Source organism: Mustela putorius, unplaced genomic scaffold, assembly GCF_011764305.1.
Source record: "Mustela putorius furo isolate JIRA1106 unplaced genomic scaffold, ASM1176430v1.1 tig00003856_pilon_pilon_pilon, whole genome shotgun sequence".
Lineage (NCBI taxonomy): Eukaryota > Metazoa > Chordata > Mammalia > Carnivora > Mustelidae > Mustela > Mustela putorius.
Window position 1 is genome coordinate 391,239 of NW_025422008.1, and position 14,965 is coordinate 406,203.

Here is a 14,965-nt window from a genome sequence, read left to right on the forward strand (position 1 = left end):
CCTGGAGGGCAGGGATAACTATTCAACACACATTCATCAAATAGGTACTGTGGTGTTAAAGTCACTCCTAGAGGTATATGTTTGAGGGCCCAACATCCCTGGGCCTGAGTCCTCTGCTTCCCACTGGAACCATGCCCCTCCCAGTCCCCATAAGTCTTTGGGAAGTTGGGACACAGGGGAGGGTCAAAGCCTCTATCGGGGTCCTCTTAGGAAAGGGGCCTGGGGGCGGGAGGGGGGTTTCTGAGGAGTAAAACCACTTCCTGTGTAGCTAGTTCCTGTGTTGACAGAAAGAGCTGAAGGGGAGGAGGGGAGTAGAGAGAACAGAGCCTGGGGTTGGGGGGTCAACTGAGACCCAAGATGAAAAGGCCAAGAGTCCTTCCCCATCATGAACACCCTCCACTACTGCAGCTGGAGGAGCTTTCCCCAGTCTCTGTGCTCCCCTGGGGCAAGAGAGGTCGAGCAAGCAGTTTGGGTGGGAAAACAGAACTGGAGGAAGTTGACAGGGATGGGCGGGGCCCGTGGGGGGGGCTGACCAGGAACCCAGCTTCCTGCTCAGTACCCAGGCATCCAGCCCCTGGCTCACCCCCACCCCTTCCAGCCCCCACTCCCCTCAGGAACCTAGGGTTCCAGCCCTCCTCCCAAATCCCAGCTACCCTTCCCCCTTCAGTTTCTCCCCCTCAGGGGATGGAGGCCGAGAGACCCCAGGAAGAAGAGGAAGATGACCAGGTGAGCTGCGCACCGGGTTGGGGAGGCTGACACTGGGAGAAAGGGAGGTGAGAGGACCTGGGACAGCAACGTAGTGACAGGGGTTTCAGGGGACTTAGAAGGGTTTGAACAAACTGAGGCAGGAACAGAGAGACACAGAGAGAAGAGATGGGCTGTTGGCCTAGCCCCCTGCCCACCACACCCAGGCTTGATTGGACCGGGTGTCTCTCAGCATCAGGGACCCCATCAGGATGAGCATGACTGGCCCCCTATGAACACCAGCACTCGGCCTTGGCGATCTGCTCCTCCGTCCCCTCCTCCTTCAGGGACCCGTCACACAGGTACCCTCATCCGACCCGGGAGCTCCCTGACCTTGATGCCCACATCCTTCCTGATCCCATTACCAAGGCCCACTCCATCCTGGGCCCTCTCCCCACCTCCTCCTGACTCCCCATTACAGCCCCTCAGCTCTGACCCCAAGTGCCTAAACACCTTGCACCACCAAAGCTCCTGTCTGCCAATTTCTCTGGGTCTCTGAACCCTACCTCTCCTTTTCCCAGCCCTGGGGCCCCGCTCCGCCTCCCTGCTCTCCCTACAGACTGAGCTCCTTCTGGATTTGGTGGCAGAGGCCCAGTCCCGCCGCCTAGAGGAGCAGAGAGCCACCTTCCACATCCCGCAGAATCCCCCAAACAGAGCCCCAGCCACACACCGGCCTCTTGAGGACAGAGAACAGCTCTACAGCACTATCCTCAGTCACCAGGTGAGACACCTACCCAAAAGGCAAGATCCACGGTTCCTGGTCTCTTGGTCCTCCCTCTCCCTAGCATCTGCCCCCTTGCCTAGCCTAGTCCCCACCATGCCCATCACAGGAATCCCCTATACCCCTTCCACCAGCCTTGGCTCCTTTCAAGGCCTGTTCCTCTTAAAACCTCACCAACACCCTCCCTCCCCTCCACTCCTCCAGTGCCAGCGGATGGAAGCCCAGCGGTCAGAGCCTCCCCTACCCCCAGGGGGACAGGAGCTCCTGGAGTTGCTGCTGAGAGTTCAGGGTGGGGGTCGAATGGAGGAGCAAAGGTCCCGGCCCCCAACACATACCTGCTGAGATTTGAGCCACCCCACCAGCCACTCCGCACTCTGGGGCTCAAAGCTGGCCAGCCCTCAACTACTGTGTGGCAGGGACACCAGAGACTGGAGGACCCAGGAGAAATCTCAATATTCATCACCCTCATCCACCTTTCCTGGGAATGGAGGGGGTGAAAGTCCTCAAAACCTGAGCATAGTCAAAGTAGGATGGTCATTTAACTCCCTCCCCTAGTGTGTGGGAGCTTGAAGCAATGAAGGAATCCCAGCCACTGAGGGACACCCTACCCCCTCCTCTGATCACAAGGAGTGGTTCTAAGTCCTGAGTTGTGGAGACATCCCCAGGGGGCAGAATCTGAGGGCTCAGGCCTCCCTATCTCCCAAGAAAAGGCAAATCTCCCAAGGTTAGGGCCTGACAGACAGTCCCACCCTCCTTCTCAGTAAGAAGACAGAGAGGGCACTGTAAAGAGACCATTCTCCCACCCACCACCAGCACCCCCAGCCCCAGGATGCGGGGTCTACAGGCTGTGAATGGACACTTAGTACTCCGCCCCCTGCCTCCCCACGGCTGCTCAGAGTCTGATGTTTTGGTTGTATGAATAAATGTAATTCTCCCAACTGAAGAAGACTGGTGTTTGGGGCTGCGGTGGGGAGGGAGGGGCAGTGGGGGGGCGGGGGAGAGGAAGGTGAGGCCGGAGGCCGCCTCTCTCCCTAGTCTGGCGAGAGGCCAGCTCCCCTCCCTGGCTGGTTAATTACTGGCTCATTAAGCAGCGGCTGGAGACCTCCCTAATTATACTCCCCCAACCCCCCTCTCCTGGTTTTAATTAAGTAGAACAGGGAGGGGAATCATTAGGACAAGAAATATGAACTGAGCTGTCTGTGAACCCAGGCATTCTAGCGGCCAGAGGCCACAAAACCTAGATCCCTGATTCGGAACCCAGGCGGCGGTCCCCTAGCCCCAACAAGCCCCGCTTTCCAGACCGACGACTTGCAGCCCGGTTGCCTTCGCATATTTTCCCCGTAGGTCCAGTCTCCTCCCCTCGCCCCCTCTTCCCTCTCCCCTCCTCCACTCGGTCCCAGTTCCTCTGCTTCTGTGTGTCTCTCTCCGCCCCCAGCTCCTCCCTGTTCCTCCTCTCTTCTCCCCTCCTCTTCCTCCCCGGCTCCCCTCCCCCAGCCTCCCTCCCTCGCTCCCCCTCTCCTCCCTCCTCCCTCCTCCCTCTCTCTCTCACACACACCCCCGCTTGGGCCTCCTCTCTCTCCGGCTCCATTTTCTCCGCCGCCGGGGGCCGGGGTCTCCTGTGGGGGGCCCAGCGGTACCCCAGGTCTCCCTTCAGGCCGGGGGTGAACCTCCGAGGGAGCCGGGAGGGGAGAAACGGGTGGGGGTTGGGGCGGAGGGAGCAGCGGCCCCACCGAGTTTGGGGGGGGGCGGGAGTAACCAGGCGGGGGAGGGCGGAGCAGGGAGGGGGCCTCAGGGCCCCCCCCCAACTATGGACGAGCGGCTGCTGGGGCCGCCCCCTCCAGGCGGGGGCCGGGGGGGCCTGGGATTGGTGGGTGGGGAGCCTGGGGGCCCTGGCGAGCCTCCCGGCGGCGGAGACCCCGGTGGGGGTAACGGGGGGGTCCCGGGAGGCCGAGGGAAGCAAGACATCGGGGACATTCTGCAGCAGATAATGACCATCACCGACCAGAGCCTGGATGAGGCCCAGGCCAAGTGAGTGCCCCCACCCCGGGACCCTACACAGACCCAGCAGAAGCCCCATTCACAAGCTCTGAATCTTTTGGGAATCCCCACCCCCACCCCCCACTCCAGGACCCTCTCCAGGATCCTACAGCTCTCTTCTCTCCTTACTCCTGTTAGTCCTGAGATAAGCCATCCCTCTCAAACCTCCCTTCACCACCAGACCCTGAAACCTTCAAAGAGGGGAGCCCAGGGTGGTCTCACTGCCCACCCACCCCCCACCTCTCACTGACCCCTGTACCGCCCTGGAACATCCTTCTACCTCCAGAACCCTGCCCTGGCTTTGAGACTAAGAAACTGCTATGCTGTCTGTGTTCCTAACTCTCCACCCAGCCCACCCCCATCTTCTCCAGACCTGGGTCCATCCCAGAGCTCCTACCACTCCTCTCCACCACTTGCCCATCCTCCCAAGGGTCCTCATCCAACCCTTAGCCCTTGCTCAGCCAGACACTAGGAGCATCAGAGCCTCCTGCCTTGGTCAGTCCCAGGACCCCCCATACGCATCTGTATTGAAATCCCCAGCCCCGTCTCTGGCACCTCAAACTCTGACTCTTCTCACAGTCTCCATCTCCTTTCATCTGAAATCTACCTAGTCACTCTCAAGTTGGCAGTTACCCGAAAATTTCCCTTTGTCCCCTTCTAGGCCCATTTCCCATAGCCCCGTGTGTGCTTGTGGTGCCTTTATCTTGCTGCCTGCACCTTCCCCCCCATCTTCCTAAAGCCAAATTCCCCACATCTCCACATTCCAGGAGCTGTCTCCCCGCTCAACTCCGTCATGTCCCCACCCCCACCTTCTACCTCCCTTCTTGTTCCCAGGCTCCCCCTCACCCTCATGGTACCCCCATCCCGCCCCACCTCTGTTCTTGTAGCTTCTCAACTATTCTTTCCCTTTCCTCCCAAGGAAACACGCCCTTAACTGCCACCGCATGAAGCCTGCTCTCTTTAGTGTCCTGTGCGAAATCAAGGAGAAAACCGGTATGTGAGTCCCCCTCTGATTCCTCACCTCTGGGGACTGAACTCTGTCCTTTAGAGGGCTCAGGCCAAGAGTTTGACATTTCGGGGCACTGAGGACAGTAGGGGTTAGGGAAGTTGCTAAGGGAAAATGGGGAGGGAACCAAAGCCTAGAAACGTGGGTGTCCAGGAGACACCAGGAGGGCTACGAGCTGGCTGTGGGTTCCCTGGGTCCCTAAGTTCACTCGCCTGCATGCTAGGCCTCAGCATTCGAAGCTCCCAAGAGGAGGAGCCGGTGGACCCACAGCTGATGCGCCTGGACAACATGCTTCTGGCAGAGGGTGTGGCTGGGCCTGAGAAAGGGGGGGGCTCTGCTGCAGCAGCTGCAGCCGCCGCAGCCTCGGGGGGCGGCGTGTCCCCTGACAACTCCATCGAACACTCCGACTATCGTAGCAAACTTGCCCAAATCCGCCACATCTACCACTCGGAGCTGGAGAAGTATGAGCAGGTGAGGAGACCAGGCTGGCGTGGGTGAGAGGACAGGGCATCCCAAGACCAGAGGTCCCCTCCTCACAGCCCCTGGCGCCCACTGCAGGCATGTAACGAGTTCACGACGCACGTCATGAACCTGCTGAGGGAACAGAGCCGCACACGGCCTGTGGCTCCCAAGGAGATGGAGCGCATGGTGAGCATCATCCACCGAAAGTTCAGTGCCATCCAGATGCAGCTCAAGCAGAGCACCTGTGAGGCTGTCATGATCCTGCGTTCCCGCTTCTTGGATGCCAGGTGGGGCTCCTTCCCCCCACTTTTCCCAGCCTCAGGGCCATTGGCTCACACACAACACGGTGCTTCATGGCAGCGGCGCCCTCTAGAGTGGTGCAAGACAGACGCCCTGCTGGGAGAGCAGCTGCCTCACCACCATTCTCCTTCTTCTGTAGACGCAAACGCCGCAACTTCAGCAAACAGGCCACTGAGGTCCTCAACGAGTACTTCTACTCCCACCTGAGTAACCCGTATCCTAGTGAGGAGGCTAAGGAGGAGCTTGCCAAGAAGTGTGGGATCACTGTTTCTCAGGTATGGGGTGGGACTCAGGGCCAGGATGTGGTGTTCAGGTTAAAAGCTCTCTGATCAACTGACTGAGGCGGTTACGGGGGGCGGGGGGTTGCGGGGGGAAGGTCTGCACCTGACCCTCCTTTCTGCTCCATGCCTCACAGGTCTCCAACTGGTTTGGCAACAAGCGGATCCGCTATAAGAAAAATATTGGAAAGTTCCAAGAGGAGGCCAACATCTATGCCGTCAAGACTGCCGTGTCAGTCACCCAGGGGGGCCACAGCCGCACCAGCTCCCCGACACCCCCTTCCTCTGCAGGTGGACCCCGCTGCCATCCTGGCTGGTTCTCTTGCACACTTCCGGCCTTTGTTCCCACTTCCTATCTAGACAGGATCCCAGCAGAGAGGGGGCCTTTTGGGATGAGAGGGAACTAGCTGAGATGGGGTGGAGATGTCAGGGGACAAAGGCCAGTCCAGCAAAGTAACTGTCTTCCAGCAAGTGGCCAGGGAGGGAGGGGGAGGCTCAGACACAGCCTGCCCCTGAGTGTTGCTGTGTCTTAGGGATAAGTTGTGTATAGCAGCACACTCCCGGAACTAGTTCAGAGGGCTTTTTGGAAACACAGGACTGTGGTGAGTCTCAGGCTCTGTTAGACTCTTCCCTAATACCCTCTCTGCTCCCTTAAGGCTCTGGCGGCTCTTTCAATCTCTCAGGATCTGGAGACATGTTTCTGGGGATGCCCGGGCTCAACGGAGATTCCTATTCTGCTTCCCAGGTCAGGTGGCCCGTCTCCCCTCGACCAGGGCTTGCCCAAACTCGGTTTCCTGCTCTCCAGGGTATGAGACTCCTCACCATGTCCTGCCCTTCTTTGCTGCCTGCAGGTGGAATCACTCCGACACTCAATGGGGCCAGGGGGCTACGGGGATAACCTTGGGGGAGGCCAGATGTACAGCCCTCGGGAAATGAGGGTGAGTGAACACCTGACGCTCCCTTTGTCCACCTCTCACCTGGACAGGACGGCTTTCCTGTGGTCGTGTTGTCTCCCACACTGGATTTCCCTGCCCTAACCTCTCTCTTTTTCTAGGCAAATGGTGGCTGGCAGGAGGCTGTAACCCCATCCTCAGTGACATCTCCGACAGAGGGACCAGGGAGCGTTCACTCTGACACTTCCAACTGATCTTGCCCCTTAGGGCCACAGGGGTGGGGGCTCACAAGGCGACTCTTGAAGAGGACGCAGGCATCCAGAGGACAAACCCCAGACACAGGAGAAGCACAAGACAGAGAAGGGCAAATGGGGTCATCCCTTCCCTGACCAGACTCTCCAGTGCTGGGGGTACTGACTACATGACAGGGAAAATGGGGTCCCCTAAGGGGAAAGTGGGGTCTCAACCCCTTTTTTCCTTTGTCTTTCTTCTCTCCCTTTCTCTCACACATACACCACACACTCAGAATTCTGTTGTTCAGATTGCTTTCCCTTTGCTCTACCTGCCATACTATATTTCATTTCTGTATCTTTCTCTGGGCTCCCCCACTCTTCCCTCCTCTACCCCACTTAACCTGCTCTGGGATCTGTGGAGAAGCCAGCCCTGCCTGACCAGAGATGCCAAAACTGGGGACACTCCTGGACAGAGGATATGGGCCATGAACTCTGTGCCTCCCCACCCCTGCCCCTCCAGATGGCTTTATTACCTCATACGCAGCTCATCTTAAACCAATAGAATCGCTCGGTGGACGAGAGTGTCTGACTCAGATATCTACCTCGGAGGGAGTTTCTGCTACTTTAGGGAATTGTTGACTGGGCTTTGGGGTTTTGTTTTTGTTTTGTTTTGTTTTGTTTCTTAAAGGAAAGAAACGAAACCCTGGGATCCATCTGTACTATCTGAATTTTTTGTTTTGTTATTGGTTCTTAATTTTTAGTTTGGGGAAGTAGATATTTTATAAATATATTGGTTTTGTTTTTGTTTTAATTTCTTACTTCCCCACGTTAGGGGTGATAGCCGAAGGGGTCATAAGAGAAAGGGGAACAAATAGAACTTGTAAAGAGGCCCACCTGGCTCCAGTCCCATCCATCAGAAAGTATGCTTAGCAGGGCCCCAAGCCTGCCCCCCTAAAATGACTTAGGTATTTTTGCTTGTACGATCACTTAAGTGTTCTTTGCTTATGCAGGCAGCTCTCTGCTGCATTTGATGTGGAGGTAGTCAGGGGCTTGTTCTGCTGACCTATCCCCTTCTCCCCCCACATACAAACACACGGCACCCCTGGGCAGGGCTGGACTCAGTAGTTTTGAGGAAGAGCCACCTTCCCCTGTGAGTGACACGTCTTTAAATCTTTTTAAACTACTCTTTGCAGACTGGAGGGGAAAGAATGGGGAAGGGGTTATTGCCAAATATGGTGAATGTGGGTTGGGGTACCTGTATGTATATCTCCCTCAACTTCCCCAGAAATGAGGCATTTTTTTTTCTCAGTTCAAAATCAAGAGGGTGGGGAGAGAGAAGAGGGAGATTACAAAAAGCCAAGTATGGGGGAAAGTAAAATCACCCATGTCCTATTCTTGGCCAGAAACCTACCAGCTGAGCCCCTCAAACATCCTCAGGATTTTACAAGACTGTCCTAGTGAGGAAACCTCTCCTGTCTAAGATCCAGGCAGGACTGGAAGGGAGCAGATTGGATGGGTGTATGATGGGTGGTGGGCAGGATGAACGGGTTGGGGGCAGTTCTCTCCTCACTTGTAAACTTGTAGTTTCACAGAAAAGGAAAAAAAAAAACACACAGTTTTAAATAAAGAAATTTCTTTTTTCCCTGGGTTTAGTTGAGCATTATTTTCAAAAACATAAGAAACCCCAGAACAAAATCTGTCTCTCATAAAACCCCACACAGGTGTTTCCCCCGACTCCTCCCAGCCTTCCCCTCGCCACCCAGGTCCCACGGTTCACCTTCAACCCTCCCCAAGGGCAACAGCCAGGCCTGAACCCTGTCGTCCAGCAACCTTACCTAAGCCATATGGGCTCCAGTTCGTCCACCAGGCAAGCCCTCAGTAGACAGAGTTGGGGTCCTGAGTAATGAGAAATTCTAGGAGGTACACCCCCCCCTCCCACCGTGGATATGGCTGTGCCTGGAGACCGGCAGTGCCTAAGGGTGGGGTGATCATTGTTTCTCCTCCTACCTGAAGGACTCTTGTCCAAGCAGCATGAATTCCTAGCATTCCCTGTGGCGGGACAGGACGGGAAGATGGGGGTAGAGGAGAGGGTGCAAGCCCCACCTAGGGCCGTGGCCACAGCAGTGAGGGGCACACAGAGCCAGGAGCCTGGGAAGGAAGCAGGATGGCAGCAGGGGCAGCAGCAGGAGCCTGGATGCTGGTCCTCAGTCTGTGGGGTGAGCCTTTCCCCCCCCTCACACCAATCCTCCCCGTAGAAAGCATTTCATCCCACTCCCCAAATCTGCCCAGAACTTTGTGGAACCTGGCATTGCTTTTCAAGCTCCCTCACCCATCTTAACCTCCCCTAGTTTTGTTAGCCTCTCCCTTCCTTCCTACCCCTCCACCATTGTACTGTCTCCCAGGGGCAGTAGTAGGCGATCGAAACATCACGGCCCGGATTGGGAAGCCACTGGTGCTGAACTGTAGGGGAGCCCCCAAGAAACCACCCCAACAGCTAGAATGGAAACTGGTAAGCAGGTCTCCTGCCACAGTTTCCCTGCTTCCAGAGACCAGGAATGATTCCCTTCCCCACCTCCCTGTCTCATGAGTCCTTTCCCAAAGGACTCGCACTGTTCAGGCCCCTCTCCTCTGTCCTCAGAACACAGGTCGCACAGAAGCTTGGAAGGTCCTGTCTCCCGAGGGAGACTCCTGGGATAGCGTGGCTCGAGTGCTCCCCAATGGTTCCCTCCTCCTGCCAGCAGTAGGGATCCAGGATGAGGGGACTTTCCGGTGTCAGGCAACAAGCAGGAATGGAAAGGAGATGAGGTCCGCCTACCAAGTCCGAGTCTACCGTAAGAGTTCCAGGACCTTCTCCATGGCCCACCTCTCATCTAAGGAAAAGCCTTTAACCCCAGCCCTTGATTCCTTGGCCCTGGTGTGGGAGAACCTGTGACTTCAGCTGCCCTAGATCCTACACCCGCGTGTGAGTCTTCAAAGCTGCAGCCTCTGACTGAAATTTTCCTTCCTTCAGAGATTCCTGGGAAGCCAGAAATTGTCTCTCCTGCCTCTGAACTCGTGCCTGGTGTCCCCAATAAGGTAGCAGTAGGTGGGGGTGGGGGGGGAGTAGAAAGCAGTCCTAAGAAGAGGAAGGGGAGTGTAAGTTCTGTGTGTGTGTGTGTGTGTGTGTTGTGTGTAGTCTCTTATTTTCAAAGATAATGAAGGTCACTCTTTCCCCAGGTGGGGACATGTGTGTCCGAGGGGGGCTATCCTGCAGGGACTCTTAATTGGCATTCAGACGGGAAACTCCTCATACCTGATGGCAAAGGTAAGTCCCAAAGTCTCCCCTCCCAGCTGCTTTCTTTCTGATCCCTCTCCCACACCCACCCTGGGATATCTTGCCTTACCCTCCCCTCCCTGCACAGGAGTGTCTGTGCTGGAAGAGACCACGAGACACCCTCAGACAGGGCTTTTCACACTCCAGTCGGCGCTGATGGTGACCCCAGCCTGGGGAGGAGCTCCCCACCTCACCTTCTCCTGTAGCTTCAGCCCTGGACTTCCCCGGCGTCGAGCCCTACACACAGCCTCCATCCAGCTCAGAGTCTGGGGTGAGTAGAGACCCTCAGGGAAGAGGAAAGCCCACGGCCACTAGGACCACACAGGTATAACTCTCAACTTCATTCATGCCCTCTGCCCCAGAGCCTGTGCCTCCAGAGGTCCGAGTGATGATACAGCCAGAAGGTGGAAAACTAGTTCGTGGTGGTACTGTGACCCTGACCTGTGAAACCCCTGCCCAGTCCTCCCTTCAGATCCACTGGATCAAGGATGTGAGTGACTTGGGGAGGGGGCTGGGAAGTAGAGAGACACATCACTGGCAATGAGAATAGGAGGCTCACGGACAGGTTGGCAAGGAGTTGGGAAAGACAACCGAGTACTTGAGGATGTAAAGACAAAGACAGAAGTATGGGATGTGTGGAGATTTTATAAGTCTCTGTCCCCCTTCCACCCCCAGGGCATACCCCTGCACCTTGCCCCCAGCCCTGTGCTGCTTCTCAGTGATGTGGAGTTTGACGATGAGGGAAGCTACAGCTGTGTGGCCACCTATCCCAGCCATGGGCCCCAGGAAAGCCCGGCTGTCCGTGTCGTCATAGGTGAGAAAAACCTCTCTCCAAACCCCAGGGATCCTGGGGCTGGGTTAAGGGACAGTGCGGATACCAGTTCCCTAGCCCAACCTGGCACTGTCTCCAAGAACCACACCACTCCTCCTTGGTTCACCCACATCCAGGCCTCCTCTGCCCCACCCAAACTCTCCTGAGAGAGCAGCCCAGCTGTTCCCTCTCTCCTCTCAAGAAAGGGGAAGACTCAATCAGGGCTCCCACTAATAGCCTTCTCTCAAATTTAGACCTTCCCTTCTAAATTGCTCTGACTTTGCCTTTCAGAAGCAGAGGAGGAGCCCATCGCAGGTGAGGGGTTGGAAGCAGAGGGCCCAAACGGGACTTGGGGATGGGTGGTCAACAAGAAAGGAATGGTGAGTGGTGGGGGCCCTCACTTCTCCCCATCTCTCTACAGGCTCTGTGGAAGGGCAGGGACTGGGAACTGTAGCCCTGGCCCTGGGGATCCTGGGAGGCCTGGGGGTCGCTGCCCTGCTCATTGGGGCCATCATGTGGCGAAGACAGCGACCCCGAAGAGAGGAAAGGTGAGTGAGAAAGCCAAACAGCTCAGACTTGGGACCACCAGGCAGCAAGGAGGGGTGTGGGGGCAGGAATGACGGAGCGCTAGAAACCATGTGCAGAATTCTCCCCAATCCCCCTCCCCAGGAAGGCCCCAGAAAACCAGGAGGAGGAGGAGGAGCGCGTAGAGCTGAATCAGTCAGAGGAGCCAGAGGCAGCTGAGAGCGGTGCAGCCGGGCCCTGAGGGGTGACAGCTAGACCCCATCTGTCAGCCCCCTTTTCTCCCCCTGCCCCCAGCTGCTCTGTCCTGGCCTCAGAGCACTTTCCCCCTATATAACCTGTACCCCACCTCACCAAACTTGCTTCCACAACCAGAGCCTCCCATAGTGATAAGTAAACACCTCGCCTATTTGCTCTCGTGCACATGTCTGTCTGTGTGTGTGTGTGTGTGAGAGAGACAGTGAGTGTGTGTGAGACACCCTCACCCCCTGAATCCTTGAGAGTCTTGAAGAAGAGGGGCTCACCCTCACACCTCCCCATACCACACAGATATTTACTCAGTTGGGGATAAGATGCTCCTGTCCTGGAAGGAAGGAGGAAAGGACAAAAGTGGGCAGAGCTCCCATCAATACATCTCACCTTGTTTATTGAATTTATAATAAAGGAGGTAGTGAGGGGAAGAAAGCACTTAGAGGCAGAAACCATATTAGACAATAGGGAGAGAAAAATTAAGTTAAATCAACAGGGGGAAGGTAGGGGAGAGTCAGAGGGAGCCTTGTTCATCTTTCAACATCAAATCAGTAAAAGTGGGGAAAAGCAAAGGATCAGGAGAGAGGAGAAACAGACATCCTCTTCTGTCTGTCCTCCTGTCCCAGAGGTGGGAGTTATGATGCTACTCAGTGAGTTCAGAGCAGAAGGTTCTCCCATACTCTGCACAGATGTCACTCCTCCTACCCACAGCCTCCTAGAAAGTAGCCGTGGCCTTAGCCAATAGAAAGGGAGGAGCTGGGGAAGGAGGGGCCAGGAGTAAGGAAGGGTCAGCAAGGACCCCCAATACTGATTCTCCTCTGGCTGGAGGTGGGCAGGAAGGAGACAAAGCTCAAATACTGAGCAGCCAGAAAAAGAAGAAGATGGCGAGAAACAGGAAGAGGGAGTCCTGCCAGCTGGAGGCCGGGTGACCCTGTCCCAGATCCACACCTGTAGGAGAGAGGAAAGCTGTGGAAGAAGCATCCACTCCTAGGTTGGGAAGGGGCCTGAGCTGAGGGAAGGCTCTTACCTGTACCCCGATGGAATGGCTCATGAGAGTTGAAGACGGTGGTGAAAAAGCCAAAAGGAAAAGCACCAACACCAAATGAGAAGTGAAAACCCCCGGTATCTCCAAATGACTGGAATCCCTACAGGAGGTGGACAAAGTCAGAGGAGAACTGGGCAGGTCTTTGGCAGGGAAGGAACACAATTAGACAAGACTCACCCCTCTGCTTTCCGGGGCTGGTCGCTGGCCCTGGGGGCGGGGTGGAGTTTTCAATCTGAAGGACGGGAGAGGGGCTAGCAATGAGAAACCATCTCTTCCCTTCCACACCCCACTCCCAGGGCAGAAGCCCTCCATCTTCCCTCAGTAACACCCCCTCTCTCTCACCTGGGGTCCTGGGACTTCTGGCTCCCTCGCCCATAAAGAGGAACAACCTTTTCTCTGCTGATCCCAGCTTTACACACTGGGCACTCCTGCCGCTCTGGCCGCGTCTCCAGCCACTGAGGGAGAAAATGAAGTGGTTTCCAGTTCACAGCAGGGTCTTTCAACTCCTCAGACCTCCCCATTTCCCTCTTCATCTCCTCTGAGTACGCACCTGATGAAGACAGGGCCAACTGGATGGGGGGAAAAAAAAGAAGGTCAAACTAGCTACAGAAAAGACAGACACAGACCCAACCTCACAAGAGTCTGATCTCACCCCCTCTTCCCAGGTATTCCCTGTTTCTTTTCCTTTTCTTTACAATTTCTACCGTGCCAGCTAGTCTGGCTTTCCTGCTTCTCTGATTTCTCTGATCTTACAACATGTAAAGTAATATCCATCCTCAACATGCTCAACCCTCTCCTCTCCCCCTACACACACACACACACACATGCATGCACTCACGCACCCATCTCCTCCTCCTTTCTCTGCCTTTTGACTTAAGTTTTCAGGTCTCTTCAAACAAGGCTTTCCAGATCTCCTCTTTCAGCCCCCAGCCCCATCCTTGTCCCTATCACTCCCAAACAATTTTTTCCTCTCTTCTAGGCTCAATAATGTCCCCATTTCCACCATCCTTTAACTTCTTAGGATTGCCCCTTCAGTGCCCTTGTTCTCGGGTTTGTCATACCACTCCCTATCAACATCTCGCCTGAATGTGATCCCACATTCCCTAGGTGTCCCCTACCCACCCCTAATCTTTGAGTCTAATCTATTAACACCTGTACAGCTTAGACCTCTCACATTCTCGGGTCTCACCTGTTACAGATGTGCTGTGACGCCCACCCCGCCCCAAATCCTCTTAACACACCATACATACCCCTCAGCTCCTAGTTCCTATGACTCTCCGTCCCACGAGTCTCCTCTGTACAGATATGACTCTCTGGCCCACACAGACCCAAAGAGACCTAAGTCCCCTCCTCGGGCCTCACCGATGTGAATGTGCCCTCCGATTATCTGTATAATTGTATGCCACCCCGCCCACAACCCCACCCCCCGAGTAAGGAGGTGAGCCCTTCTTTTCTCCCCCTCCCGGATCCTCACCAGTACAGGTGGCCACACACACTGACCACAGCTTCCCGAGCAGTCTCCAAACATATATTACATTCGAAGGTCGCGCCCGCCCCGCCCCGCTCGCGGTTTGGCCCTTCGGGGCCCCCGTCCTCATCCTCTGCTGCTGCCATGGCCAGTTCTGTTTCGCCTTCACGTACCCCTTAATCCCCCAAAAACACACACACACGCCCCAACAACCAGAAACCGCCTCCAACCCACGGTCGTTGGGCGGGCTCCAAAGCTTTCTTAAGCACTATTGGCTTGAGTGACTGACAATCACACAGTTCAAAAGAAAGGATTGGTCCAAAGTGTAGGGGCGAGGTTTGCGCCGTCCTGCCCTTGCACAATGCTCATTGGCTAATACAGTCTCAGTCAGTGTGCAACGCGAACGGATTGGTAACAATTCGACACGTGCCGTCGCACGACCAGGGGGAGCTTTATTCGTCTGATTAGCTGCCAATCATAACCAAAGACCAAAAGCAATTGGTTCGGGGCTACACAGGCCTCGCCTACTCTAAGTTGCCTTTCTTTCCTTCACGTCCCCTTTCAGAGAATGTCTGGAATCCTATTGGACTTTGGAGTGTAGGGCTCCAGAGCACTTGATTGGCTGGAACTCGACGGAAAATGGTGGTTAGGTAAAATGCGCGTGCGTAGCAGCCGGCGGGAAGGGGTGGGCCAATCCCGTGAGGGTTGAGCCTTCTCTGGTCCCACCCCCTTCTCCTCTATCTTGTCGCCATGGTGACTGCTCTACGATTGGCGGGGTTTAGGGTTCAAAGGCCTTGGCTCGGCCTCATCCGGGTCCTCTGGCTGTGGTCTCTCTAGGCTGATTGGTCAGTTTCTTTCACCCCTGATTGGCCGAGGTCGGGAA

General features: G+C 55.8%; 4 protein-coding genes across 8 annotated transcripts; 3 read left to right on the forward strand and 1 right to left on the reverse strand.

Annotated features, from left to right (window-relative positions):
• The first annotated feature begins 684 nt into the window (after positions 1 to 684).
• On the forward strand, positions 685 to 2,403 carry GPSM3 (G protein signaling modulator 3). Its single transcript, XM_004780877.3, has 4 exons — positions 685 to 726; positions 938 to 1,046; positions 1,266 to 1,465; positions 1,670 to 2,403. The coding sequence occupies exons 1-4, from the start codon at positions 685 to 687 to the stop codon at positions 1,805 to 1,807; spliced, it is 489 nt and encodes a 162-aa protein (XP_004780934.2). The 3' UTR covers positions 1,808 to 2,403.
• PBX2 (PBX homeobox 2) lies at positions 1,334 to 8,322 on the forward strand. Of its 2 annotated transcripts, none has more exons than XM_013050176.2 (9): positions 1,334 to 1,465; positions 4,422 to 4,495; positions 4,732 to 4,979; positions 5,067 to 5,257; positions 5,410 to 5,545; positions 5,686 to 5,839; positions 6,205 to 6,293; positions 6,400 to 6,486; positions 6,603 to 8,322. In XM_013050176.2, the coding sequence occupies exons 2-9, from the start codon at positions 4,447 to 4,449 to the stop codon at positions 6,693 to 6,695; spliced, it is 1,047 nt and encodes a 348-aa protein (XP_012905630.1). In that variant the 5' UTR covers positions 1,334 to 1,465; positions 4,422 to 4,446; the 3' UTR covers positions 6,696 to 8,322. The 2 variants fall into 2 exon arrangements, with proteins under 2 accessions (XP_012905630.1, XP_004780937.1); XM_004780880.2 differs by lacking the exon at positions 1,334 to 1,465 and adding an exon at positions 3,178 to 3,493.
• A 411-nt stretch (positions 8,323 to 8,733) lies between these two features.
• AGER (advanced glycosylation end-product specific receptor) lies at positions 8,734 to 11,732 on the forward strand. Of its 4 annotated transcripts, none has more exons than XM_013050181.2 (11): positions 8,734 to 8,890; positions 9,077 to 9,183; positions 9,313 to 9,505; positions 9,685 to 9,749; positions 9,891 to 9,978; positions 10,076 to 10,258; positions 10,350 to 10,477; positions 10,663 to 10,801; positions 11,090 to 11,113; positions 11,220 to 11,346; positions 11,443 to 11,732. In XM_013050181.2, exons 1-11 carry the CDS (start codon positions 8,839 to 8,841, stop codon positions 11,540 to 11,542), a joined length of 1,206 nt encoding a protein of 401 aa, XP_012905635.1. In that variant the 5' UTR covers positions 8,734 to 8,838; the 3' UTR covers positions 11,543 to 11,732. The 4 variants fall into 4 exon arrangements, with proteins under 4 accessions (XP_012905635.1, XP_012905636.2, XP_044921060.1 ...); XM_013050182.2 differs by having other exon boundaries at positions 8,824 to 8,890; positions 11,468 to 11,732; XM_045065125.1 differs by lacking the exon at positions 11,090 to 11,113 and having other exon boundaries at positions 8,824 to 8,890.
• Positions 11,733 to 11,949: 217 nt separating this feature from the next.
• Positions 11,950 to 14,338, reverse strand: RNF5 (ring finger protein 5). Its single transcript, XM_004780885.3, has 6 exons — positions 14,089 to 14,338; positions 13,165 to 13,183; positions 12,957 to 13,069; positions 12,792 to 12,846; positions 12,597 to 12,714; positions 11,950 to 12,517 (listed from the first exon to the last, which is right to left on the reverse strand). The coding sequence occupies exons 1-6, from the start codon at positions 14,226 to 14,228 to the stop codon at positions 12,420 to 12,422; spliced, it is 543 nt and encodes a 180-aa protein (XP_004780942.1). The 5' UTR covers positions 14,229 to 14,338; the 3' UTR covers positions 11,950 to 12,419.
• Positions 14,339 to 14,965: the final 627 nt, after the last annotated feature.

What these genes read in the sequence shown, in the direction of transcription:
- GPSM3 (XM_004780877.3), top strand. Translation starts at nt 685, where the DNA reads ATGGAGGCCGAGAGACCCCAGGAAGAAGAGGAAGATGACCAG. An exon ending in AAGAAGAGGAAGATGACCAG is followed by an intron (nt 727 to 937) that starts GTGAGCTGCGCA and finishes GGTGTCTCTCAG; the next exon opens with CATCAGGGACCCCATCAGGA. An exon ending in GCACTATCCTCAGTCACCAG is followed by an intron (nt 1,466 to 1,669) that starts GTGAGACACCTA and finishes CCACTCCTCCAG; the next exon opens with TGCCAGCGGATGGAAGCCCA.
- PBX2 (XM_004780880.2), top strand. Translation starts at nt 3,273, where the DNA reads ATGGACGAGCGGCTGCTGGGGCCGCCCCCTCCAGGCGGGGGCCGGGGG. An exon ending in GTGGGATCACTGTTTCTCAG is followed by an intron (nt 5,546 to 5,685) that starts GTATGGGGTGGG and finishes CATGCCTCACAG; the next exon opens with GTCTCCAACTGGTTTGGCAA. An exon ending in ATTCCTATTCTGCTTCCCAG is followed by an intron (nt 6,294 to 6,399) that starts GTCAGGTGGCCC and finishes TGCTGCCTGCAG; the next exon opens with GTGGAATCACTCCGACACTC.
- AGER (XM_013050181.2), top strand. Translation starts at nt 8,839, where the DNA reads ATGGCAGCAGGGGCAGCAGCAGGAGCCTGGATGCTGGTCCTCAGTCTG. An exon ending in CTACCAAGTCCGAGTCTACC is followed by an intron (nt 9,506 to 9,684) that starts GTAAGAGTTCCA and finishes TCCTTCCTTCAG; the next exon opens with AGATTCCTGGGAAGCCAGAA. An exon ending in CCTCATACCTGATGGCAAAG is followed by an intron (nt 9,979 to 10,075) that starts GTAAGTCCCAAA and finishes CTCCCTGCACAG; the next exon opens with GAGTGTCTGTGCTGGAAGAG.
- RNF5 (XM_004780885.3), bottom strand. Translation starts at nt 14,228, where the DNA reads ATGGCAGCAGCAGAGGATGAGGACGGGGGCCCCGAAGGGCCAAACCGC. An exon ending in CAGAAGTCCCAGGACCCCAG is followed by an intron (nt 12,847 to 12,956) that starts GTGAGAGAGAGG and finishes CCCGTCCTTCAG; the next exon opens with ATTGAAAACTCCACCCCGCC. An exon ending in GCCATTCCATCGGGGTACAG is followed by an intron (nt 12,518 to 12,596) that starts GTAAGAGCCTTC and finishes TCTCTCCTACAG; the next exon opens with GTGTGGATCTGGGACAGGGT.